The sequence below is a fragment of the Marmota flaviventris genome, chromosome 14, assembly GCF_047511675.1.
Source record: "Marmota flaviventris isolate mMarFla1 chromosome 14, mMarFla1.hap1, whole genome shotgun sequence".
In the NCBI taxonomy this organism is placed as follows: Eukaryota; Metazoa; Chordata; class Mammalia; order Rodentia; family Sciuridae; genus Marmota; species Marmota flaviventris.
Genome location: NC_092511.1, coordinates 93,224,687 through 93,252,561, shown reverse-complemented (window position 1 = coordinate 93,252,561; position 27,875 = coordinate 93,224,687). Strand labels below are relative to the sequence as shown.

At 40.0% G+C, this 27,875-nt stretch overlaps 1 protein-coding gene across 4 annotated transcripts in view; it reads left to right on the top strand.

Moving 5' to 3' along the window:
• The window catches only part of Il18rap (interleukin 18 receptor accessory protein), a 33,486-nt gene extending 12,875 nt beyond the window's left edge, over positions 1-20,611 (top strand). For 2 of the 4 annotated variants that reach the window (XM_027951794.2, XM_027951792.2), the window contains exons 7-13: positions 5,232-5,382; positions 10,142-10,207; positions 11,600-11,723; positions 13,662-13,813; positions 16,184-16,321; positions 19,028-19,201; positions 19,837-20,611. In XM_027951794.2, coding sequence (XP_027807595.2) covers positions 5,232-5,382; positions 10,142-10,207; positions 11,600-11,723; positions 13,662-13,813; positions 16,184-16,321; positions 19,028-19,201; positions 19,837-20,159 — 1,128 coding nt within the window. In that variant the 3' untranslated portion in view covers positions 20,160-20,611. The remainder of the gene's footprint in view (positions 1-5,231; positions 5,383-10,141; positions 10,208-11,599; positions 11,724-13,661; positions 13,814-16,183; positions 16,322-19,027; positions 19,202-19,836) is intronic. The other 2 variants (XM_027951793.2, XM_027951795.2) reach the window with 2 other exon arrangements.
• The last annotated feature ends 7,264 nt before the right edge of the window (positions 20,612-27,875 follow it).

The following is a 27,875-nucleotide window of genomic DNA, read 5'->3' as shown; positions in this document are numbered from 1 at the left end:
TGTCATATGCCAAATTCATTTGCCACAGTGGTGACGTGGCTGTCAGGTAATTTCTGAGCCTTGTGCTCCATGGAAATTTTACTTATGACTTGCCACTTCTTCTTTTCATTTCCTTCTGGTCTACTTTGCACAGTAAATGTTTCATGGTAACTGGCACTGTGTGACTTAGTGCCATGGAGAACTGGTGAGTGTACTGAGACTGGCTAGACCCAGGCCTGGAATCCCAGCGGCTCAGGATGCTGAGACAGGAGCCTCATGAGTTCAAAGCCAGCCTCAGCAAAAGCAAAGCACTAAACAACTCAGCGAGCTCCTCTCTCTAAATAAAATACAAAATAGGGCTGGAGATGTGGCTCAGTGGCTGAGTGCCCCAGAGTTCAATCCCTGGTACCTACCCCGCCTCATACACACACACACAAAAGTGTTTCTAAGTATGGAAGAAATACAGATAATTTAGCTCATATTTTTGAAAGCTGTTTCCAAAGTTTATACATTGACTTATTCAGTTTTCTCATGGTGAACATCTTCCACAATCCTGGACAGTTTCCTGGACACCTGTTGCATACATTAATTCACTAGTTATCTAACCAATGCTAAATCAGAGGAACTCTTTCTTTCCTTGTTCTGAACAGAACATTGATGCAGCCAACAATTGTTTCTGGCTTTCAGTAGCCCATAATAAGGCTGAAAGACCCAGTGAGCAGGTCTTTTTCATAAGAATTGTAATCAAGCCGGGTGTAGCTGTGCGTGCCTGTAATCCCAGCTGCTCAGGAGGCCAAGGTAGGAAGATTGCAAGTTCAAAGCCAGCCTCAGAAACTTAGGGAGATCCTATCTCAAAATAAATAAGTAAATAAAATTAAAAAGGGCTGGGGATGTGGTTCAATGATTGATGGCCACTGTGTTAAATTTCCAGTACCAAAAAAAAATTTCAACCAAGTAGTTCCCTCAAGCAGTCTCAATTTCATGATCATAGAGTAGAATTTGTAGCTTTTTGTCTTGATTTCACATTTTAATCCTATTAAATGCTAATTTGTTGGTTTTACCTCATCATTGTATGTGTCAAGGAAATGGAATGCTTATTTTAAACTCCAACACAGTAGCTAGCATTCTCAGATTTGTAAGGGCCACAGATGAAATAAGCAAATATGCTATGTGAACGTTCAAGCCAGTAGTAAAAATACTGAGAAAGCTAGCCCCCAGGACAGAGTTTTCAGCCGCTGGTTCCAGAGGGTTCCCTCCAGTTGCATTTGTCCATGAATCCACTATTATGGAGTATTATTGCTTGATCAACTGAATGGCACCAAAATAGCCTATCATTCAGCCCACAAGTATATTTTGTTTAACAGGGAGATCGTTACAGTATTTTCCAAATTATACACTCCAATGAAAATATGGTGTGCCCACTCTGTCTGTCTGAGCCTCTGGTCTAAGTATTTAATTATAAATGAAAATGAGATGATTTTGATGTAATCGCTGTCAGTGAATACAAATTTTCTTATAGTAACCACCACTTCCTTTTGTAAGTAACAACAAGCCATCAATTTAATAATTTACTCAAGACCCTGGCTAGAGATTGACAACTGAACCACTATCAGTAATTTCCATAATATGTCATTTTGCAATTAAAAGATAAACATTAGCCTAGAAGGTAAGTATAATGTTGTCATATGATCATGATGATACACTTAGCAAGAAAGAGCAGCATAGGCAACAGAAACAGAAAACCAAAGGGTATATTAGTGAATGATGAGAAGCTCTGTGCCAGAGAATTCTTTGTTGTATAATTAGGATTAGACTAAAGAGAAGGCTGTGGGTTGCTCATATGGTATCCTTACTGGGACCCTGTTGATGTTTTTGAACTTGAATCCTGATCCATAGAAATAGCAGTGGGAATCGAATGAAGGTGGCAGATACCAAAGATGTTTTCATGGAATAAAAGCAAAGATTAAATACGTCAATCAAAATATATTCACAGTATTTACCAAGTTAGAGAAATAGAAGTTGGTTCAATGAGAGATGTGGCAGAGAAGGGGTACACCCAGATATGGACACTGTGAGTCTAAGGTGAGGAGCATGCAAAACACAGAAACTGGAAGTCTATACTGGATTACAGGAGAAATGCAGATCCTGGGAGTCCTCCCAGACCAAGTGGTGGGAGCCCTGGTAGGAACGCAGCTGTGTCGCCCAGTTCCAAGCAGCCCTGGTGCTCCCTGATGCTCAGCATGTGTGGTCGTACTTGATGGTATTAGAGCCTAACTTACAGACATTTTGCAGTGCTTTTTGGTGTCTTCATTAATTTTTTTTTCATGCTTCAGTTCTCTCTAGGACTTTTTTTGCCACTGTCTACACAGATTCACAGTGTAGAATGGCTGTTCCTCCTTCCATAGATTGTTCATGACTGTTTCACACCTGAGAAAAACAAAGAATTCCCTGCACACCCACCTCAGCCTCTACCTCTCCTACAAGGATCTCCTGTCATTGACTTATTTGATGAATTTCCGGTCATCCTTGGCATAACTTCCTTTTTCCTAATTTCTTTGATATTTTCTTTGCATTCTATCTCACAAAGTCTTGATGGTACACATGGAGCAAGACTGTCCTTTACAAAAAATAATAGTCAGATCCACTTTGGCATTACCACCCTCCCCAGGCTCAACTGAGGTCCTATTCTTAGTTCTGCTTTTTCTTTCCATTACTTTCTCCTGTGATTGACTCTAAATTTTTTTTTATCACCCTGCTCTCTATCTTTTATCTCTGAATTTCCCTCCATGCTCTTCACCTTGCTTTTGAAGTGTTCTTGATCCTTGAGATTACCTGATAAATATTTAACCTGGTCTGTCTCTAGCTCTTGCCCTGGATTTTCTTCCTCTCTGTAGCTGCCCCACTCTGACCAGCCTGGCCCTCCTCTTACACTTCCTGCCAACCTACTGGAAATTTTTTCTTGGGCCACAGGAACCACACCAGAGGCTTGACATGGGTTAACCCCTGATTCTCTCAGTCAACAGGCAAAGTGGAAGGGAAAGACATCAGTGAAAACATGGAACTCAGAGTCAGAAAATTTTTGGTTTATTCTCATTTCTCTCACTTACCAGCCTCTTTCTTAGTAACTTTTACTTAAACTTCAGAACCTCTGTTTTCTCATTTATAAAATGAAAGAAATGGAATCAATGCAAACCAAGTCAGAGGGCTATTTGGAAAATCATATGTGATAATACTTGAGAAGGAATTTTTATAATCTATAGAAAACAGGGTCTTATATTTTATTATTTGTGGTGTTTTTTTCTCTTTTCTTTCAACTTTAGTTATAAAAGGTAGGCTCCTAGGACTCTGAGTTGGAAATTGGAAGGCCATGTATCATAGAAGCAATATTGTGCATGGAAGTCAGAGGCTGCAGGGATATTGGTGCAGCAGTACTCAGTAACTCCACAAGTATTAATTGAACCCCTACAGTGTCCCAGCCCCTGGTGATAGAGAAGTGATTATTATAGTCTTTGCTTGAATTTGCAAGAGCTTCCATACCTAACTACAAGTGCTTTTTCTAAAACTGTCCCAACATGTGATTCTTCTACTTGAAAACCTTTGTTTCAAGTGTACATGAATTCATTTCCACATCCTTTACAATACGCTTACAATTGCTGTCCTACTTTACATGTGCTAGAGAAACAGAACAAACATATCGATGTTCATCGTTCATTGGCCTTTTCCATTTGGACTTTACTGCTCATATCCATGCTGTGCTTCAGATGTTTGCCAAATGACACATTCAATGGACCGATTGCTTCATATTTTCAAAGGCTCTGCATGGACTCAAGGAAGTGTCCCTGCCTCTTGTGAGCTGAGGCAGGGCCACCCAAATGCTCCCTGTACATAGTGCCCAGTACTAGAGAATGGATCACCACTCAGGGCCTGAGAACTTGCTGAGAAAAGGAAACTGTGTCCACCACTATCTATATGTGTAAACACGAGGGCTGCTTTCAACAAATTCAGAGAGGGATATAAGTAATCATGTACTTAGTACAAATGGCCCATGCATGGAAATGGTGGTTCATGCCCACTGCTCTGGGGATATGAAGGGACCAATTCTCTCTGGCAGAATTGGTCCCTTCATATCCCCAGAGCAGTGGGCATGAACCACCATTAGGGTATGTTAGGTACGGAAGCTCTTGCAAATTTATCTCTAGGGAGCCACTGCTTGAGAATGAGCTGTAGCACACTCAGTGGTAAAATGTGGTGGGAGATGTTCAAGTGTAGAAATCAGGGAAGAGCATGGTTATATAGTGGATGGCAAGTGAGTTGGGGGGAAATAGCAGCACGAGACCAGATAAGACCATGATGAGTTGTAAACTTTATCCTAAGGGCCAAAGGGAATCACCGAGTGGGAAGAGACAGTTATAATTATATTTTAGTTCTTACTTTACTATGGATCCACTAAGAGTTAAGTAATTGTCTCTCAGTTTTCAGTCATTCTTTGTGATATTTATGTAAACCCATTTACTTAATACCTTTAATCTAAAATTTATTGTTTTATCAGAGGTCAATTTATTCTTTTTTATTTTTTTATTTTTTTTATTATTAGTTGTTCAAAACATTGCATAGCTCTTGACATATCATATTTCATACATTCTATTCAAATGGGTTATGAACTCCCATTTTTACCCCGTATACAGATTGCAGAATCACATTGGTTACACATCCACGTTTTTACATACTGCCATACTAGTGTCTGTTGTATTCTGTTGCCTTTCCTATCCTCTACTATCCCCCCCTCCCCTCCCATCTTCTCTCTCTACCCCATCTACTGTAGTTCATTTCTATCAGAGGTCAATTTAAAGAGAAAACTTTATATTTTGCTCTCATTCACAGAAAAAAATGATTACAATTTATAAACGCACACACAAATGTTTTTAAAATATTCATTTAAATAACATTCCTTAGAATCCTATAAGTTTTCTAGAATATTCTCTGGGAAAATACTAGGTTTAAAAAACCCTTTGTGGGTTGATCATGTTTGTGTTCCTCAGATGAAAACATAAAGTTATTAGGAAATGTTTCTTGTTTCACATAAGAACCTTACAATACATTTTTTTTTTTAAACACAATGTCTTCATGGACCGTGGAATATCATTATTTCAGACTGGTTCAAATTTATGAAGATTTTCATAGCTGCGATGGTTATTAATAAAAATCTCTGGTTTAAGAAAGGTATTTAATTCTTTTTTTATCTTTTGCCTTAGAATGGAAAACTCCTTTCTGAGGAAAAGAGCAGCTCAATTTTAGTGGATGATACCTATGTCTATCACCAGGGCACATACGTGTGTGATTATACTCAACCAGATCCTGCCAGCTTGAGTACCATCAGAGACGTTGTTCAAGTGATGACCATTGGTGAGTGGGATTTTTCTTATAAGATTTGAGATCAAAACTCTACTTGACTAAATCAAATTATCTTCATTTGCCTTGTTGATTATTTTTCCTTTTAGGAAAACAAAAGGGATAGTCATACACTTGTAAACATTAAAGCTTTGAGTGTGGGCAAGCATCAATTTTCCCATCAACCCAGATCCCATCCCCTTAGGAAGGCTAAGTTCTGAACCATTCTCAAGCATGTCCCAAATTGGGTTATCCATTCATTTCTCCTTGATTTGCTTTGGTAATAAATTTGAAAGCACATTGAATGTGTTACACACAGAAGCTTTAAGCAATATCTGCATGTCTATTACCAGTTTAACATGTGTTAACGTTTTTCCACATCCTTAAAATCTTCTTCTTTTTCTTTAAAGAAACAAAGCATTGTAACTACAGCTTGAGGTCTCTACCCTCATCCCCTGCCATGCTTTTCTTGTCCCTGTGTAGTCACTACCTTATAATTTATGTCCTTTGCATTGGTACTTATGCTGCATATGTATGCATCTGTTAATAGGATATTGCTTTGTGTTATAAAATGGTTTTTGTGTCATAAACACATAGTATTACACCAAGGTATCATTTATCCCCCCTCATCAGCAATGAACAGATTCTCATTATTCACAAATAATATTTAGTTTTATCAGAATTTTTTGGTTGGTATCAAGTGATGTTTCCTTTTGTTTTTTTTTTCTTCTGATTTATACTTCCCTGACTAATAATGAAGTTCAATATCCCATCTTATGTTCATTGCCCTGTTGGAGTTCTTCTGTGGCTTATCTATTTTTGTACCAAATTTCTCCTTGGGTCATTCTTAATAGATCTGCAAAACTCAACACCATTAAACTATAAGATATAATTCATTTTAAGATTGACCTATGTGCCTAAAGCATAACCAAGTCAGTCACTAATGCTTTGTACCCAAGATCTTCAGAACTATTGACTCATCTCTTAGTAAAGACACCCATCAATTATACTTCCTCTACTTTCCCTGTAAGATAAAAGACACATGGAACTCACCAGGACCTAGTTAAACACTCCTGCCTATCCCTGGCCTTCCACCTACATCTACTTCAGATCTCTACCATTTTATTTTGTGTCAAATTTCTCCTTAGAAGAGAAGGTGGAGCCAGGTGCAGTGGCTCAGGCCTGTAATTCCAGTGACTCAGGAAGATCAAAAGTTCAAGATCAGCCTCAGCAACTTAGCAAGACCCTAAGCAACTTTGCAAAATTGCATCTCAAAATAAAAAGGGCTGGGGAGGTGGCTCACTGGGTGAGCACCTCTGATTTCAATCCCCAGAACCAAAAAACAAACAAACAAATAAATAAATAGTAAAAATAACCCCAACAACAATGAAGAGAAGTTGGCATGTGATGATCCTACTTTAATCACTCTCTCCTCCATGTGATGTATAAATGTTTTCACTCAGGCCTCAAATCATTCTTCCAAATTCTCCATGGCATAATCTATTTTTCTCTTTTCCAAAGGACACCTTACAATATGTGTTGCATCTATTTTAATCAAACTTTCTCTCATCAATCCGGTCTTCTTCATTAACTCATTTATTCTGATTTTCACTCATTCCCACACAAATATTTATTGAAGTTCTAATATGTGTCAGTCTTGGAACTAAGGATGCAAGAATGAGAACTTGGACACTTTCTCTGACTTCCAAAAATGTATTGTTTTGAGGGGCAGATGGATAGGAAGAAGGAGACCAGAATACAAGGTAGAGGGAGGAAGGGGAGCAGCAGGCATACAGGGGTGCTCACCAGACCCAAACTTGGGTGAGCAGAGTCCAAATGAAACCTGAACAATGGGGTCAAACGAGTCCAACAAAAGTGGGAGAGGCACCCTTCCACGCAGAGGCAGAAGCACATTTGATGTGTTTTAATGAGTCTGGAATTTATCCAAGAAACAATGGAGAGCCGTTGGGGGTGTAAGTGGGAGGGTGCCATTAGCAGACATGCATTCAAGATTGATCACTATGCCTATTGTGTAGGAAATGGATTCTTGAGGACAGGAATGGGAGGCAGAGAGGAAAGTTCAGAGGTTGCTGTGATCAAGTAAGGAATTGCTGAAGGGGACCCCAGTTGGCAGTGGCAATGGGGATGGAGAAAAGTGGATGGATTCCAGAAATATTTAGAAGGCATATCTGAAAGGGTTTGGCAATTGAGAATAAAGAGAAGAAAAAGAAGAGCCAAGGTCACGGGGGCCAAGCTTTAAGTTGGGCAGCTAGGTGTATTTTCTGTAATCCAATGAAGGTGATCACAAGAGGGAAAGCAGCAGTTCTGATTCATGTTCTTAAAAGATGCCTCTGATTCCTTAGAAAACTGGGAATGGAACCACTATTTGACCCAACTATCCCACTCCTCAGTTTATACCCAAAGGACTTAAAAACAGCATACCACAGGGACGCAGCCACATCAATGTTTATAGCAACACAATTCACAATAGCTAAATTATGGAACCAACCCAGATGCCCTTCAGTTGATGAATGGATAGGGAAACTGTGGTATATATACACATGGAACATTATGCAGCATTAAAAGAGAATAAAATCATGGCATATGCAGGTAAATGGATGAAGTTGGAGGATATAATGCTAAGTGAACCAAGCCAATCCCAAAATATCAAAAGCCAAATGTTTTCTTCGATATGAGTATGTAGATACATAATAGCGATTGGTGGTGGGGGGAGCATGGGAGGAATGGAGGAACTTTAAATAAGGCAAAGGGGAGGGAGGGAAAGGGAGGGGGCAAGGAGGTAGTAATGATGGTGGAATGAGTTAGACATCATTACCCTAAGTACACAAATGGTGTGAAAATATTCTATGTTCAATCAGTGTCTTGAAAAATTGTGCACTATATGTGTAATATGAAATAAATTGCATTCTGCCATCATGTATAACAAATTAAAATAAATTCTCTCTCTCTATATATATGTATATATATATATATATATGTATATATATATACATATATATATATATATACATATATATATGCCTCTGGTTTCTCTATGAAGAGACTAGTAGAGGTAATTAAAGTGGTTAAATTTGTGAGTCAATAGAACATGATGGAACATGATTTTTGTGTGTGTGCGTGTGGAAGAACATGATTTCATGTGGAACATATTTTATGTGGATAGAACATGATTTCATGCAGAAGGCAGATAAAAAAGGGAAATCAAGAACATTTTGATTCTCTGATCAGGATACATTGGTAAATGATAACATTATTTAATAAGTATAAAAGACAGAAGAAGAAGAAAGTCTGCTGATGAAGTTAAATATTAACTTGAAAGGACTTTGAGTCATCCAAGTCATGATGAAAAATAGGTATTTGGACCCTCCAGCCTGGAGATGATAGGGCTGAAGACGTGGAAGTGAGAATGGTCAACTTCACATGATGTCTAAAACCAAGGACCAGGGTGAGATCTAGGGAGGACCTAGATCTGAGCCCTGGAGGGTTGCTAACGTGTAGAGAAGTGGCACAGAGGAGGATTGGCAAGGGGGTATCAGTGGAAGAGAAGAGAGAGCAGCAGAAGAAGTAAACTTGGTAATGTAGCAGAGATACCAGTTTGGGAGCCAAGATCTTTTGTAAGGAAGAGTCCTAAGTGTGGACTTCACTACCTGAAGAAAGCAGGAAGAGTGAAAGATCAGTAGGAGATCTGGGGAGAGAGGCGATAATTGGCAGAGGCACAGAGGAAGGGGAACCTACAAGGACACAGGGAACTAAAGACTGAGGTTGAGGGTGAGTAGAGAGTACAGAGACATGATATCAAGGAAGAGCAGATGCCTAAGGGGGATGCCTGCAGTGTGCAATACTGCCCACCAGTAAAGTGCACATGTCACCCAAGAGATTTAGATGAACTTCAGCCAAAGCAGCTTTAATGAAGCAATGAGAGAAGAATTGAGACTCCATGGCCCGTGAGGGAAGGGAGGAAACAAGCCCATAAAGCCCTTTCCTTCTCTTCTTGGGAAGGACGAAGAATGCATTAGGCAGGAATAAGGGGAGGTATTTTCCTTCCCTCTTCTTACTTTAAGTCAGAGACTAGGTGTAGGCAAATACTGATGAGAAGAAGCCGAGAGAGAAATAGAAGGAGAGAGAGACATGAAAGATTCAAAGTTGACAAAAATTAGGAAGACGCTCTGTGAGGATCAATATGATGTGGAGAGCAAAGGCCACGACATTTCCTTTACCAGGAGATAGGACACCTTCAGGAGGAAGGCTGACAGTGGGGCCACCTTTGAAGTTTTGTGGCAGGAAGATGAAGAATACCGTGACCGGCGAAAAGCAGGACTTTCCTTTGTTTTGCAACAATCCCTGAATTTAAAGAGGGAGGGAGTGAACGCAGATCTGCTTAACAGTTTCCCCCTTCCATTGGGTTTTTCAGGCAAAGGATATTAAAAGGGAATCTAGTGGTAGAAGATAAACATGGGGCTACATGTCTGCAATGGGTGAGCACCATTGGTATGGAAGGAAATGTTCCCGGGCAGATGTGGATTGGTCAAGGACTAATGTTTTGATGACACCCATATCCCAATGTCCCACAATCACTTCCGTGGGCAAGTTTCACACGGAAACCTGAGTTCCTAGACTGGTGGATTATGGATAAGATTTGAAGAGGGAGCACTGAAACATTGAGGACCAATCGAAGGACCCCAAATCTTCAGCAAGCAGGCCTTCAGAATTCCCAATGCAAATAATGATTTTTATTTTTATATTCATCTTTTAGTGGAAGACACTAAATTCAAGCCAGATATTCTGGATCCCATCCAGGACACCCTGGAAGTAGAACTTGGTAAGCTCATCCATGTTATCTTCTTTGAATGACACTGGACTTCTAGAGCAGGTCTAAATGATTAGGAAAAGAAGACTAGGGTTTTGATTAAGCAGAATTGGGTATGAATCTTAACTCAGGTCTGCCTAGTTCTGTGACCCTGCACAGTTACTAAATCCTCCTAAGATCCAGTCCCTATATCTGCTAATAGGCATCATAAAACTGATTTTACAGGGCTTTATTGAGTATTATGGAGCAATGGATGATAAACGAATGGTGCATTGGACATGATCAATAGATTTTAGATTCTCCTAGGAAGAAGAGGTTATACATGTGGGTTTTGTTTATTAATATACCACCTTGAGTGGCATTACCCTTATAGATATGATATTTGGTCTTTACAAGAAATATAGTGGAATATTACAAACCCCATGCAAACGTATTACAAAATGGTGTCATTTGGGGGTACAGGAGAAACTGACACCCCCCGTGGTCTCCTTTCGTTTTGTCAAGTTCAATAACACTTATGTCTTTCCCTAAAGCCAAAGAATGGATACATTTAACACCAAATGGTTTCTTTTTCAATAAAATATGTGCTCTCTTAAATGCTGATATAAGATTTGTTATTGTAGAAATTGTAAAAAGAGATACTATGGTATAAGATCACTGGGTGGCCATAGCAGCGTGTCCTGAAGACAGAAATAGTGACAGCAATACAGGAAACATTATGAGAATGGAAGAAAGAAGAAAAAAGATTAATTCCAAATATGTGGTCAAGTTACTTATGGCATGAGTGAGCTTTAAAGCATTATCGGTAGGAAAACTTTTACTTTTCAATTGGAGGCCCTGAACATTTCCTGGTTAAATATTGTTTGAGGCAGAGCGTTTCTGGATATTTCTTTTGGAGACGGTAGGTAGAAAGAGGATAGTCTAATAATAAGAATGCCAATTCATGGTACCTTATTCATAAAACACAGCTGAGTATCTAAATAATTTCTTCTTTAAATTACATGCTATAGTAACCTCATGAACGTCATTTAATATGCAAACATTGGTTAGTAAAATATTCTTTACTGATGCACATTGTATTCTATAGTGGTGTCAAAGACCATGCTGGTCACTAAAACTCTCATTTCCCTGATGTCTTGCTCAAACCACATATGACTGTGTTAATCTTCATGTTAAGAACAGACAGTAAAATTTTTGAGATATGAGTGTTGTCCATGAGAGATGAACACACAAGGACCACTGTGTTTCTTAACGAGATGTGTCAACATTTGGTTATTTCTGGCACACAAGCTTTCTTCTGCCAATTGGGCAGAAATTGTCTCCTGGCCACGTCTTCCTCCCCATCAGGGGACAAAGCTTTCTCATATCCTTCCTTCCTATTTTCTTGGACTTGTTTATTGTCAGGAAAGTCTTTAACTCTTCGCTGCAAAGCACGATTTGGCTTCGAAAAGCTCTTTAGACCTGTGATAAAGTGGTACATCCAAGATGCTGACCGGGAGTGGGAAGCCCCAAATTCTGAGAAGAAAAGGTAAGAAAAAGAGATAAGTCTTTGCAACCCAGACTAGCTGCTTTCACCCTTAGAAAATTGCTAAAATGTGCACAGCTGATTGTATTTAGTAGGGTAGCCACTATTACCAACTAAAACAAAAACAAAAACACAGAAATGCATTTGTATGCTCATTTTAGTCCTGAGGCCTTGCAGATTCTGGTGGGGACATAGGATGAAACAGTTGTGCATAACAACATTTTGGTCAGTGAAAGATCCGTATGTGATCTGTACCACTGAGTGACATCAGAGCCACCTTAGCTTGTGTTAACTACACTCCGATGCTCCTGCAATGATAGAATCAACTCAGCTTGTCATTTAGTGATGCATGAGTGTGTGACAGTGTTTTGCTTTTGGTGCTGGAGAGCAAATCCAGGGCCATCTAGCATGCTGAGCAAGCATGCTACCACTGAGCAACACCCTAGACCTTCAAGTGGTTTTAAAGCTTACTTTAGTGCAACAGTTTGATGTGGCTGCCTTAAACATCAAGGTATCCAGCAGACAGACATGCTGAGTCAGGTTGCTGGAGGAGAAGTAGCACATCCAACCAGTGCTATGCATTCAATTTGCCATGAGTTCAGGGATCCAAATTTGCAGAATCATTAACAATTGGGAAAGTATCCAGAGGAAATGGCCCCATAATGCAGAGCTTGGCAAAAACCGCACACAAGATATTTGAAGCCATTTAACCTGAAAAAGAAGACTCAGAGGTCGGTTATCTGTCTTGAAATACCTTCTTGTGAAGTTGGACTGTGCTCTCTGGAGCACAAAACCCACATCAGTGGATGGAATTTACTGGTGAGAGAGTTTAACCAATAGAAAGGGAAATTTAGACATTCAAAGACATTCAGTGCCTCAAAAGCCTACAGTCTTTTGAAGAGTCAAAGGGCTTGAATAAAGCCATGTCCAATTAGCTCTGTTGCTAGAGGATGTACCCCTCATTTTCCCCAAATCTTACCCAAAGTAGGAATCTATGTATTAGTGTCTTCTTCTATTTTTAAAACATCTTAGTGAACAAATGTGATATCACTTTGAAAAGCACACATAGTTACAGAATGTTAAGAATAGATTTTGGTAAGAGAAATAGAATTTAGCCAGAATTTCTTAGATCAGAGAAGTCATTGGGTCCCAACTTAGGCTGACATTGCATTAGAGATCAGAGGGGTGGCGTGTGGCAAACAGAACTTGATTTGCCTCGGATTTGAATCTGTTTTCCACCTAGTGGCAAAGTGAACCTGACCCCCTGTGAGCCTCCCTCACCGCATCTGTAACCTGTGGATAATAACCTCGCGTTGCAAGGTCACTGTCAGGGGCAGATGCAGTAGAGGTGACGTGTTCATCACAGGCTATGGCAGGCAGGAAGTACTCAGTGATTAAGAGGTGGTTTAGGAGGCTCACAGCAATGCAGTCTTAAACACCACTGACATCAAAAAGACTTCATAATGTGAAGACAAGAGTGAAGACTGGTGATTTTAGAGAATCCAGATTGTGAATAAATGCCTGAACTCACAGCTTCCATGATGGGGCAGCAGGGCATGGATCAGCGGTATGACCTGTGGCTCCTCATCTACCTTCTGGGCCTGTCTATCCCTGGCCAAGTTAGGATGCTCATATTATTACTTTTAACGTCATCCTTAAATTACTGTTATTATCTGTCCTCAAGGGAAATTCTTAGAGTAAGGAAGGTCAGATGAGGGCCCCAGTGAGTTATATCCTAGTGCAAATGTACAGCAGAACCAGTAAGTTACCCAAAGAATGGGCCTTCTCTGTCCATCTTCTGTTCTTCTGGTATCTTCAATTATTGACACAACCCTCCTTTTGAAAGCCAAACTGTTGACTGCTGACAAGAGTCACACACACGCTGTCACAGTATGTCGAATTGTGTCACTGATCTGATGTGGAATTTCCCTCCTTTCCTAGTATACAATCTACTGTCAAGGATGAAGTTATTGAATGTGTTTTCTCCTTGGAAAGCCCCACTCAGAGAGATCTTAGTAGAAAGTATGTTTGCTTTGCTCAGAACTCGATTGGGAATGTCACCTGGACTCTCCAACTGAGGGAAAAGAAAGGAGGTAAGCCCAGAGGTTAGACCCCACTACAGGCAGCTGCTTTTCTTTGTGGGGTAGGTATTTTCTTAGCGAACAGTGATAATAGGATACTAATGAACATTTCTTAGATGCCAGACACTATTTTAAGCACTTTGCTGTGTTACCCATTTAATAGCCTTGGCCAAAGCCAGGACACTAGTGAGCTGCAACATTCAATGATTCCCGGTGTGCCCTATGTGGTGGGCAAGGTGCTAAGACCGAATTCCCTTTTCTGCTTGCCTTGCTTGGCTTCCAGAGAATGTCCTGGATTCATGTTCTGATGGAGGGAGAACAGAGAAGGGGAAGAGTCATCTTTCTCAGTGTTCAGAATGATATTTGTGTATCAGAGGTGGTAGCCATTTAAGCAGCTAGAGTAGAAAGTCCAGGCAAGAAGCAGCAAAATGTTTCCATTCTCGGATTTCCCTGTTATCCGGGGGAGATATGGCTTCCTTTTTTTTTTTTTTCCTGAAAAATATTGTTGTGCAAGACACCTTTCAGGTTAAATCAGCATACTACAGCAATGCAGCCACATTGAAGTTTATAACACCTCAATTCACAATAGCCAGACTTTGGAATCAACCTAGGTGCCCTACAACAGATGAACGGATAAAGAAAATGTGGTGTATATACACAATGGAATATTATCCACCCATAAATAAGAATTAAGTTATGGCATTCGCTGGTAAATGGATGGAACTAGAGACTACCATGTTAAGTGAAATAAGCCAATCCCCAAACACCAAAGGAGGAATGTTCTCTCTGAAATGTTGATGCTAATCCACAACCAGCAAGCGCGGGGAGGGGAAGAATAGAAGTTCATTGGATTAGACAAAGGGGAATGAAGGGAAGGGAGGAGGTAGGAACAAATCAGATGTGATTTTCCTATCATTATATACAATACACATCCAGTGTAATTTCACACCATGTACAACCACAAGAATGGGATCCTGATTAGAATAAGTTATACTCCATGTTTGTATAATATGTCAAAATACATGCTGCTGTTACGTGTATCTTTCTTTGAGGAATGTAGGTAAGTTTTTATTTATACCTTTTATGATATATCATTCAAATTTCTTGCATTATATTAAAATACTAATACAGTAGGGCTTTTTTTTTGGTCATATATATTACAAAAGAGGTTCCTGGGGTGGACAGTCCTGTAACAATAGGGTATACTGTAATCATTAGGATAACACATTATGCTTTCAACTGAAAACTCAGAATTTTGGAAAATTTATATGTGACACTTAGATCTCAACAGCTTTACAATTAAGATTTGGTTTTTGGATGAGTTTGGTAGTAATATTCACACATGTGACTTTAAACATATTCTACAATAAAATATATCAAGTTTTAGAAGAACCAAATAGCAGTGAAGAAATAGTTTCCAAGTGACAAAGTGTCATGGTGTAAAACCCACTAAGAGTGAAAGATGCAACAATGTTTTTTAATGTAACTGAGGATGAAGAATTAATTGATAATAGGTTCAGATTTCATGTTGCAACTAACCTTTAAGAAATTATTACTGAGGTTTTTTAAAATTTTTTATTTGTGTCTAATTAGTTATAATTAGAATAGAATGTGCTTTGATACGTCATATATAGATGGAATATAATTTCTCATTCTTCTGGTTGTACACGAGGTAGAATCCCACTGGTCATGTAGTGTGTGTGTGTGTGTGTGTGTGTGTGTGTGTATATATATATATATATATATATATATATATATATATATATATATATAAAAGAACAAATTTTAAAAAAAGAAATTCCAGGTAAGGAAGAGTTTCAAATTTCTTTAAGAAGATGCCCAGAGATGTAGTTGATGTCCTTCATTCATTCAGTTAATTGATGACTAGTACCAGCAAGTTCAGAGGCGTGTAAGGCAAAGTCCATTCCTAGCCTGTGGTGAGTGCTGTTTAATCATGGCTTCTCTCCAGAGTGCTCTATCCATTGTCTGTGTCAGGAACCGGGGATGTACCTGGTCTCAGGAAGTGTAGATTTTCGTTGACATGACAGTATGTGAGTGTAACTGACCATGTGCAATCAGGAGGATGCAAGTGGTTGTGTGGGAGTTTGTGAATGAAGAAGTGAATTGAACGGCTGTGAGAAGCTTCTCAGGCCCTCCCTGTCAGGATCTGCCCATTCCCTGGGCTCTCTAGAGTTTACTGTCGATGGTTCCCTCTGGACTTGATTTACGGTAGTCCCAGGTTCAGGGGAGATGCTGTTTCCAGTGGCAGTGGTTCTGATAATAGGGCAGGAATCGGTGCTGGGCAGGCCCTTGGTGTGGGCTGCAGGTGGCCTTGGCCCAGGAGCGCTGCTTCTGCTGCTCACGGCTCCCCTGTCCCCCCAGTGGTGTTCCTGTACATCCTGCTGGGCACCGTCATGACCCTGGTGGGCACACTGGCAGCAGGCGCCCTCATCTACATGTACTGGATTGAAATGGTGTTGCTGTGCCGAAGCTGCCGGAGCAAGGACGAGACTCTCAGGGGTAAGCTGGCCCCAACCTGCCACCTGACATTCCCTCGGAAACAAGTTAGACTGTGATGAGACCAAGACCATAGAAAAGTGCCGCCACTACCCATTGGATCTGTTCCCTCGGAGTTACCTTAGGAAAGAATTCCAGGTGCCTCCTGCCAGCCAGTACAGTGCATGAGGGACACTCACTGGCTTCTTCCAGATCTGGTGGCCTCACACCAGGGAAGGCTGGAGAAACGTTTTGTTTTTTCGTTCGCTGCACCAGGAATCTTGTAGATGATGCTATTGTGGGGTTTGATAATACTCTCTCTGCTAACCAACCTAAGACAATGTGGCAAATAACATCTTTGTGCCTCGGTTTCTTCATCTATAAAATAGTACAGCCATAGCACCCATCAAAAAGGATGCTGGGAGAGCCTGTTAAGGCACAGCACGCAATTACAGTGACACCTTCACAAATAGGAAACCTCAGCACATGCTAGCAATTTTTTTTCTAGAAGGCAGAGCGTTATACATGCCTGTTATGTGTATTAGCTACGTTAATTATCTTATGAGCCAAACAGGGAAAGATAAAGTCTGTGTCCAAAATTGAACCTAGAGATGTACAGATCTATAAGCTGAAAGTGTTTTTGAGATGTATTTTTTAAAAGGCAATTTTTTGAATGGGGCAAATTATTTAATCAATGGCTGAATTGTTTCCTTAGGCAATTTTATACTGTTTTGCTAAAGTTTTATGTGGCTTATGATTCAAGAGCTTGTGTGTAAGAGTCACTCAACGGTGAAACTTTTCAACGTGTTTTTTCTCTTTCTGGTTTGCAAAGACCACTTTTTAAGTAATCAGATTTGGAGGCAGAGCTGGGTTTTTCAAGCACAGTGATGTGGCGCCCTCTGCTGGCCAACATGATATTTTCAACAAAATGAATACTCAGAAGCTAATGCCGAATATTCAAAATGTACTCATAAAACATAACATTTGTGGAGGATCTAGGAGGTCAGCTAACACTCCACTCTCTAGTTTTATTAATATGAAATTTAGTTTCCATATTATATGAAAATCCTGGTGTGCTGATGTTTCACCATGGATATAGAAGTAATAGAGGTAATTATGGTGCACTACACCTTGAAACTGTGTAGCGCTTACTGGCCAACTGCGCCTCAGAGCATCCTCCTTCCCACCTGGACCATGAGGTGCATGACAGATTAGCTTCCTGGACCTTGGCTCTTTGGCACTCCCCTCGCTTGACTCTTGGCCTTTCCTTTTCTGAGGTCTCTTAGATTCACATTGAGCAGGTATTCCGCCAAACCGCTTGATCTACCAACTATTTTGTAACAATACTGCTTAACAGGAATTGTGAAGCACTGGAATATAAACCAGTTGTGTCCCATTCCAAAGCCTAGTGAGTTAGCTTTTGGAATTTTCTACTTCTTTCAGTTAGTTCTTCAGTATGGATAAGCAATCAATGTGCATTTGTAATAACATAGTCAACAGAGGCAGAAGAAACCTCTATAATATCCTGAGACAAGTTCTATTAGTTTACTTTCCCATTTAGAAGAGAGTGGAATGGACACAAACCAGACACCAAGCACATCAGATGTATTATCTCATGCAATCCGTATCAGCCTATGAGGAGTTATAGCACCCTCTTTTTGCATGTGAAGATTTAAATATAAGTACAGTCATGCATCATTTTACGACAGATTCACACTCACAAATGCACCTATAGGCAATTTTGTCATTGTACAAAAATTGTAGAGTGTGTGTACATAAATGTAGAGGATATATCCTACCACATACCTTGGGTATCAGTTACCTGGTGTGTGTGTGTGTGTGTGTGTGTGTGTGTGTATCGTAGCCTGTGATTTCAAGGGTCATGGTGAACAAAACAACATGAGATTAATCAACCACAAGAGAAAATAATGTGATCAAGAGACCAGGCAAACAGCAGGTGTATGTGTCTGCTGCTCCTGTAACACGACATGGTTTTTTATAGTCAGTTTTTTACAAGTAGAAGTAGCACTCCAAAATAACTACAAAAGTATAGTACATTAACACATCAACCAGTGGCATGATTGTGTACCGAGTGCGACATACTGTACATCACTGTATGGGCTGTACTTTGACATATCAGGCAAGACAGCAGGTTTGTGTACACCACCATCGCCACAGACACACAAGTAATTCTCTGCCCCATGATTCTGTGGTGGCTATCTTCAGCTTTAGTTTTATGGGACAGCCCTTGTGTATGCAGTTTGTCACTGAAGTGTCCTTGGGGGGAGTGCATGGCTGTTAATGTGACATGAACTCTCTAAGGGGCTATTTTTTTCCTCCTAGGGATGCAGTGGGCTGGGTCTTGGCAGTGTCTCCCTGACTGGATATTATCACGCTGTGATGAACCAGACTTCTCTTTGATGTGTACCTAACGAGACAGAGACAGTGCAGAGGCAGACAAAGCTCAGCGGCCCTCCTGAGTGCATGAGATTCAATCACAGGAGGCCCCAACTGTTTGATCTGCCCCCAGCACAGTAGTGCTTCATGAATTAGAATTCAATTTGGGCTGGACAATCCATACAGTGTGATTGCTGCTGGCTCTTATTAGTAGCATTATTTCTTAAAATCCGTTTTGTAAGGATTTCCCATTTGCTCCAAGCATCTGTTTGTGGTACCCTGATGGTAAAACAACGTCAATGGCTCATGTTTTCCATTGTTTCTCTTCCTCAGATAAAAAGGAATTTGATGCTTTCGTATCCTATGCAAAATGGAGCTCTTTGGAGAGTGAAGCCTCTTCAGCTCTGAGTGAGGAGCACTTGGCCTTGAATCTGTTTCCTGAAGTTCTGGAAAACAAATATGGATACACTTTGTGCTTGCTTGAGAGAGATGTGGTCCCCGGAGGAGGTATGTCTGGGGGCGGGGGGAACCACCTTAGGGAAAAAGAGCACTTCAATACAACTCTGAAGTTTGTTTTTTTTTTCCTGTCATTCTTTCTGTTGGGACATATCTTCTGCTGGTTTCATGGACCTAGATCATCTTGGGTAACAACATAGAAGAACGTGTTCCAGAGACATGCTCCCTCATCCAAAGAATCCCATTTTCAGGGGGATGCTAGGGAGGCTACCCAGTACAAAGATGTCTTTCCTGGATCCTTTTTGGGAAGTCATCTCTGTCATTCCAAACAGGTGGTCCTCCTGATTTCTGGAACTCTACCCTCAGGAGATGTCCCAGCATCCTGCCTCACTCATCGCCTGGGACATCCCAAGACCCCGGGGAGCCCAGCCTACCCATAAGCTTTGTTTCCAGAGTCATTGACAGTTTGGGCAAACAGAGTGCAGGGAGAGAAGCATGCCATTGAGAGTCACTAGATACTAGAGTATATTTTCAGAAGCCAATAGAGATGACATAATAAAAGTGCCAGAGTAGGCCATGTCTCCCTTCCTCTGTAGGGAGCTCCCTGATGGATCTGTGAGGTTAAAGTTACTGTGACTCAAGGTTTAACTTTATCAGTGGCAAATCATTGAACTCTTTATTTCTAGTGTATGCGGAAGACATCGTGAGCATTATTAAGAAGAGCAGAAGAGGAATATTTATCTTGAGCCCCAACTATGTCAATGGACCCAGTGTCTTTGAACTCCAAGCAGCCGTGAATCTTGCCTTGGATGATCAAACGCTAAAACTAATTTTAATTAAGTTCCGTTCCTTCCAAGAGCCAGAGTCTCTACCTCATCTTGTGAAAAAAGCTCTCAGGGTTTTACCCACAGTCACTTGGAAAGGCTTCAAATCAGTTCGTCCCAATTCCCGATTCTGGACACAAATGCGCTACCACATGCCTGTTAAAAACTCTAGAAGATTCAAGTAGAACCAGCTCAGAATTAGCTCGAGGATTTTTTTCCCACTGGAAAAGATGCCACAGAACAGAAACCACTGGGAGGAGCTGCAGCCTAGGGATGGCAAACCCAGCCGGAAACCCCTTCCTCGCCAGCCTCGGGCAGGAGAGATGTGCATGGGCAGAAGGTTAAAGGAGATTTACTAATGGAAAGTTGAGTGTCTTTCTGCCGGCCCCAGGCAAACTGGACAGGCACTGGAGGGAGACGGAGTCTGTGGTCTAGAGCCAGTGCTCCTCTGGACTGGACAGGGGGAGAGTGATTTGTCACGCACCCCCCCAAGGTTTTCCAACACTTCTGAGCTGAATCAGCAGATGCAGCTGCTTCTGCTCTGTGGCTAGGGACTGTCCTAGCTACTGTGGACCTATGAATTCATGTCATTTGCAACCAAATAAATGTATTTATTTATTAGACATGAGTAATCTAATATCTGCCTAAAGCTTTTTCTGTTCCACGTTCTCCCATCCAGTCTGCAGCACAGGAAGTGAAAATAAAGGTGGAGACTAAAGGGACACGGGGTGGGCAGGGGTATAGTCAGCCTCTGCTGGGAGCTTGTGGGAAATGACCCCTCCGAGCACGTGGACTACAGGTGCGTATAGGTTTGCAATGGGATGACACTCTGAAAGACTCAGTGTGTCGTAAGTCACACACGTGTTTAATGTTCTGAATCTACTGAACTGCCTAGCTGAGTAGGACAGCACACAGTGCACACTGGTCAGTTCCCTTGGTGACTTTGTGGTTGGCCCGGGAGCTACACTCACTACTGTTTCCCCACATCTCAGGAGAGGGTCAGACTGCATATCTCCGGCCCCCAAGAAGATCCAAATTCCAAATTCAAAGTTTAGCTACTAGAGAATATATATATATATATATATATATATATATATATATATATATATATATATGTATGTATATATATCTCACTTTTGCAACTTCAGAAAGAAAAAAAAATCACACTGACTATGGAGGAAGGAGTCCCTTCCTTTGGGCTGACACAATATATGTCAAGATCCAGGCTTGGGGACAGAGTGGTGCTAACTTGAGTTCCTCCGTGTCTCATTGACCAGAGACCCTTAGACTGAGCTTGAAGGTTATGACAGTCCCCTGGGCCACTGGAAGCAGGGATCACCTGGGCCAAGATGACTCCCCAGTGAGGAGTCGAGGAGTACACTAACACTTGTGTACAAACTAGAAAGGCAGGGACAGGAGTCCGTGGTCACACCGAGCCTGGGAAATTAGCGGTCTCACCATTTGAAAGTCAGGAGAATGGAGCTGAGACAGAGCTTCAGTGTGAGTTACTGCTGAGGTCCGCAGACTTCTGTATATCCTGACCTCGTGGGAACAAAGTGATATGCTGAGGGCCAAGTCCTTCTTCCTGATGGACAAGGCTAATTTTATTCTCACAAGTTCATTTTCTTTACAAGAGTTCAACCTGCAGTTAAAATAATGTTCTGGTCACATACAGACGTAAAACCATCTCGTGCTGTCTTTCTTGATGGAGGGAATGATTCATCGTTTGGATAATTAAGCAAAACAGCTCCTGACTGATTCACATGGAGTGTGTCACATCCACGGGTCTGAATGTGGTCCAAGTGCAGAGCGGGTGAGACCTTGTCATCTGGTCACTTGGTGCCTGTGTGAGATGTTTTTCTGATCTTTCTTTACGGAGGCACCCACATCATAAAAACCACTGTGGCTCTGGCACCAAGCAACATCCTTGTTGGAAATTTCGGTGATAAAGTTAAAGAGGAGAAAAAGGGTATAAATTATGCCTGGAGGAAGTCTCTTGTGGGAAGGATCATTGTGGGGTCTCAGCAGGGAGGAACCCACATTGTCATCGGGCTGCTGTGCCATCCTCTCTCTCTGAGACCTCAGACTTAGAATGCTTTCTTTTGGGCTGGTGCATCCAAATTTATGTATTAAAAAATATGAAAAAAAAAGTAAGAAAAAGAAAAGATTCCCCTGTGACGAAGTTCCCCATGGTCCAGAGTTCTGTCCTCAGCGTTACAGAAAAAGCCTCAGACTTGTACATACACAAAAAGAAAAATCCCTAACTCTGATATTTATACAATGCACTCTTTCTAGGTTAGTAAGTATACTGAAGATGAAAAAAAATTAGCATTTAGGACAAAAGGTTATTTATATTTCCTATATGCAAACCAACCAAAACAAAGGAAACAACCAAAATATATTTTCTACACATAACAGACTATAATCCAGCAGCTGGACTCAGTGGAATACAATCAGAAAAGAGTATTATTTTCTCACCACATCTTCTAAATAAGAGGCCACAGGTCTGGTTCCTGTTATCCAAGGGTAATTGTCCAGAGTTCTTTCCTTCACTCTGAAAATGTGTCCTAGTTAGGAGGGTGAGGGCCCTACCTCCAACATAGCCGAGGTCACTCCTTATTGACTCTGTGATACCTTAGGTGATTTTCACAGCCTTTCTGGTCTCTGTTGGACGTTAATACTGATATTTAACATTTATATTATCTCAGGGTGGTCATTTTGGGCAAGATGGAGTAAATACATGCCACTCCGATCCTCTCACTTTAGCCATAAAACCCGGGAGAATGCATAGAAAATCGATTTGACGATTCCAAAGAGTCAATAGAAGCAAACAGATTGAAGAAGACAAGAATTCAAAGTTTTATGTTTTTATTTCTACCTACTATCTCCTGACTTGACTTAGTCTGAAGCCCACAGGGGTTCATCCTGTTAAGGATGACAGAGAGAGCTGTAGAAGACCTCTAGGCCTGGCTTGAAGACTGGTCAGGGTTTCCTGGTCTTTCTTCCTTTGTATCACTCCCGCCACCCTATTCTTTCATTGCCTAGATGCTAGGTCACGCTGTGGTGGCAGCAACAGTACCAACACAAGAACAGAAATACGGGCCCTCAAGAGCCTACATCTCTCAGGCAGGGAGATGGCCCACTTTGGTACAAGGTGCTGTGGTCCCAAGAGGGTGTGGCAAACTGTATTGAATTTTGTTTTCTCTCTGTCCCTGTGCCATTTGACTGTGCATCAGAAAGCAGGGTAAGGAAGCCCCCCGGCACTCTGGCCCAAGAGCTGAGGGGAGATCTATGCCACGAGAAAGCACCGTGGAGACTACAGACAGACAAGTGCAGTATCGTGAACCCAGAAAGCTGTTCAAGATCTCCTAGTTCATCACCTAGCTGCACCTAGGTGAATGTGACCCTAAATGGAATATCATCAACCTCCAGAATTGAATTATGGGATTGACCCCTTTCTGAGCTCCAGATGAGCCATTGGACAGTGTGTGCAGATGGGGTGGGTCCAAACAGAGCCGAAAGGCAATAGAATAGAACTGACTCTGTACTCAGAGGATGCTTGAAGTTTAGGGGCCTTTTCCAACTGGGTCAATTGTCTGCTAAAATAAAAATGGTTCTACAAAGGTTGGTGCTGGGAAACATTGAAAACATGATATGGTCTGTTGAAAGTTAAAAAAAAATATTTTCTGGGAGGATATTTAATGTAGGTAGATGTAGTATATAAGTTAGCTACAAAATGAAGGAGGGAAGATGGGAAACTATATGTTGTTAAGATATCTAGATATCAGATTTTTTATAAAGAGACAAGTTTTCCAAAAAGGAAAACTTGATGATCTTAAAATCCATATGCTCCTAACAACAGTATTTCAAAATACATGAAATAAAAATTGATAGGATTGCAATTCCACAATTATAATTGGGACTTCACTCAACATTCTTCTCTCAAATATTGATTAAACTGATAAACAGAAATTCAGCAGGTATGTGGAAGAGCAGAACACCACCACTTAATTGGTGTTTTCCTAGATCAGCTTGACAATTACAGAACTCTCCTACCCAACACCAGCAGAATACACATTCTTTTAATGAACACATAAAAAAGATGCTAAGATAGGCCATCTCCTGAACTGTAAAACAAACATAACAAGAGTTAAAAACTTGAAATTACACAAAGCATGTCTTCTATTCATAAAGGAGTTAAATTAGAAATTATTAACAGAAAATGACAAGAAAATCTTAAAACACTAGGAAATTGAACAATGCATTTCTAAATCAATCCACAGATAAAAGAGGAAGTCTCAAGAGAAATCAATTAAACTTTTCAAATAAAAATGAAAATATGATGTATCAGAGTTTGCCAGATGAGACTGATTGAAGCCATGCTTAGGGGGAATGTATATTATTAAGTAAGGGCTTATATTAGAAAAGGAAAATACCTCAAACTTTTTAACCTAAACTTCCACCATAGAATGTAAAAAAAAGAGGAAATGATACAGGTAAGAGTAGAAATTAATTGCACTGAAACCAGAAAACAATAGAGAAAATCAATAGCACCAAAGCTATTTTTTGTTTGTTTGTTTTTACATTACAGAGGGTTAAACCCAGACCCTTATATACACCAGGCTAGCACTCTATCACTGAGCTACATTCCCAATACCTGAAAGATGGTTTTTGAAAAGATCAGTAAAAATGATAACCACTAGCCAGACTGACCAAGATTAAAAAAGAAAAGAAAAAAATCTTGGCCGGGGGCGGGGGGTGGGGTGGGGGGACACAAAGGATCAGTATCAGGAGTGAAAGAAGAAATCTCACTTCAGACTCCACACATGTTAAAAGCATGATAAAACCACTATAGATACCGTATAGACAGAGTATAAATGAAATCAACAAATTCCCCAAAGCTATAAAAATTCCCACAAGCTATAAAGACTCAGCCAAGCTGAAACAGATAACCTAGATTAGTCAAAACTATTACAGAAATGAAATTCCTACTTTAAAGTTTCCCGAACAGAAATCTCCAGACCTCAATGGTTTACTGCCTAATTCTACCATTTAAGGAAAGGAAAAGGAAAAAAAAAAAAACCCACAATTTCTATAAAACTTCTTCCAGAAAACAGAAAAGGAAAGAAAGTTTTCGAAGCTCATTTTTCTAATACCAAAACCAAACAATGAAAGTATAAGAGAATGACAAATCATCATTCTTCATGAACATTGACAAAAATATTCAAGAAAACTGAAGCTAAAAATACGCCCTAACTAAGTGGAGTTTATCCTGGGTATGGAATATTGGTTTAAAATTAAAAATCCTTCAATACAATCCTCCATATTAACAGTTCACGAAAGAAAAACCCTATGATCATAGAAAGTAATTCCAAGATAGCACTTGATAAAATTTTCCATTCTTTCATTATAAAACTGTTCAGCAAACTAAACATAGAAGATAACTTTCTCATCATGATAAATTGCTCTAAAAACAAACAGAAGGAAACACTACAGCTTAATGGTATACTTTAAAGATGATATACTTTATAATAATGAGAACAAGGCAAGAATATTCACTCTCAGAATCATATGCAACTTTGTATTGGAAGTCTTCATCAATGTAATAAGACAAGAAAAAATAAATAAAATGCATGCAGTTTGGAAAGAAAGAAATAAAATTGTCCTTATTCCTGAAACCTGATTTTCTATGTAGAAAATTCAAGATTACTCCTCCCCAAATTCCTAAAACTGATGAGCTTAGTATTTTTTCAGAGTAAAAACTTAACATGTAAAAATCAAATATATTTCAATCTCTGGTGACAAACAATTGATAACTAAGAGTTAAAAAGTATTACACTTACAATAGCTCAACAAAAAAAAAAAAAGGAAAGAAGGAAAGAAGGAAGAAACACTTAGGTAAAAATTAAAAAAAAACTTGTAAATGTTCTTTATGCTGAAAAACTACAAAATGCTTATAAAGAAAAATTAAATAGATGGAGATGTATAGCCTGCTCTTAACAAAATTCAAAGCCACATCTCAGCGGGACATTTTGTAGATATAGGCAAACCTATTCAAAACTTTATGTGGGAATAAAAAGATACTAGAATTATCAAAGAAACTTGGAAAAGAAAATAAAGTTGGAAAAGTCACACTCCTCAAATTTTTGGCTCATTATTAAGTTAAAGCAGTCAAGATAATATAGTATTGGGAAAAGTAAGTCAATGAAACTGAATAGACAGTTCAAAATATTCTCCATAAATATAACCTGTTGATTTTTGACAAAGATCAATGACAATTTAATAAAAGTTAGAATTCTTAAAAAATAGTGTTGAATACATTGGACATATACATACAATAAGAGGAACCTCATGCTTTACACAAAAAACGTACTCAGGATTGGACTACAAATCTCAATGTGAAATGTTAATCTATAAAAGCTTTCAAAGAATACATTAGGCAAATGGAATTAGGCAAAGAGTTTTTAGATTTGATACCAAAAGCATGATCCATAAGAGAAAAAAGTGATAAATTATATTTCAAAAAAGTAGCTGTTGTTATGAGGAAAACCATGTTAAAAGAAGGATTAAAAATGAGCTTTAAATTGATAATTAAGGGCTGGGGCTGTAGCTCAGTGGCAAAACGCTTACCTTGCACTTGTGAGGCACTGGGTTCAATTCTCAGCACCACATAAAAATAAACAAAATAAAGTTATGATGTCCATTTACAACTACAAAAAAATTAAATTGATCATAAAAAATACTTGGAAGATAATTAAAAAATAACTTGTATTCAGTTATAAAGATCTCTAAATTTGATAATAGTAAACAAACTACCCTCACAAACAGTGAAATGTCAAATAGATATTTCATTGAAGAGGAATATATCGTTCATTAGGAAAATGGAAATTAAAGCCACCATGACAAAATCGCTTTACCAGCCAGGCACGGTGGTGCACGCCTGTAATCCCAGAAGCTCGGGAGGCTGAGGCAGGAGGATCACAAGTTCAAAGCCAGCCTCAGCAACTTAGTGAGGTCCTAAGCAACCTAGCAAGACCCTATCTCTAAAGGGCTGAGGATGTGGCTAAGTGACTAAGTGCCCTTGGGTTCAATCCTTACTACGAAAAAAACCCCCCAAAAAACAATAACAAAAAAACCCTTCATATCAAATGAAATGGCCAAAGGTAGAATGGCAGTGGGTGGGGAGAAGAAGAAATCAAACTTACAAAATCAAATGCAAGTGAAGATGTGGAGCAAATGGAACTCCCACACCTTGCTGGTGGAAATGCAAAATGGGGTGGCCACAGGTTAGCAAGTCTTTACCTACTTACTAGGTGTCCACAAAATTCCACTCCTTTTTTTTTTTTTAATTTTAACATTTATTTTTTAGTTTTTGGCAGACACAACATCTCTGTTTGTATGTGGTGCTGAGGATCGAACCCGGGCCGCACGCATGCCAGGCGAGCACGCTACCGCTTGAGCCACATCCCCAGCCCAAAATTCCACTCCTTAGTATTTACCCCAGAGAAATGAAACTTGAATATTCATACAAAACCAATATAGAAATGTTTATGGTGGCTCTATTGATAATCATCAATACCTGGAAACAACTGAGTGACCTTCAACCAATGTGTCTCAGTTTGTATCCAATCAGAAGACAGAATTCATATATATTTAATATAAAGAAATACTCATTTGGATATAAGAGATTAATTATGAAGCTGCAAATAGGACTCCAAAGAGTATCTTGGGGTTGAGGCTGAGGGAGAACAGAAAGACGGAATTGGAAAGGGTGTCCTCAACAAGGCTGGGTTTGGGACATTGTGAGGGAAGGTCATTTTGCCCACTGACTGGCAAAGAAGTTCTTTTGGCTGCCTGCGCCAGAGCTGATCCGCGGTTGCTGGGACCCCTGGAAGCAAACC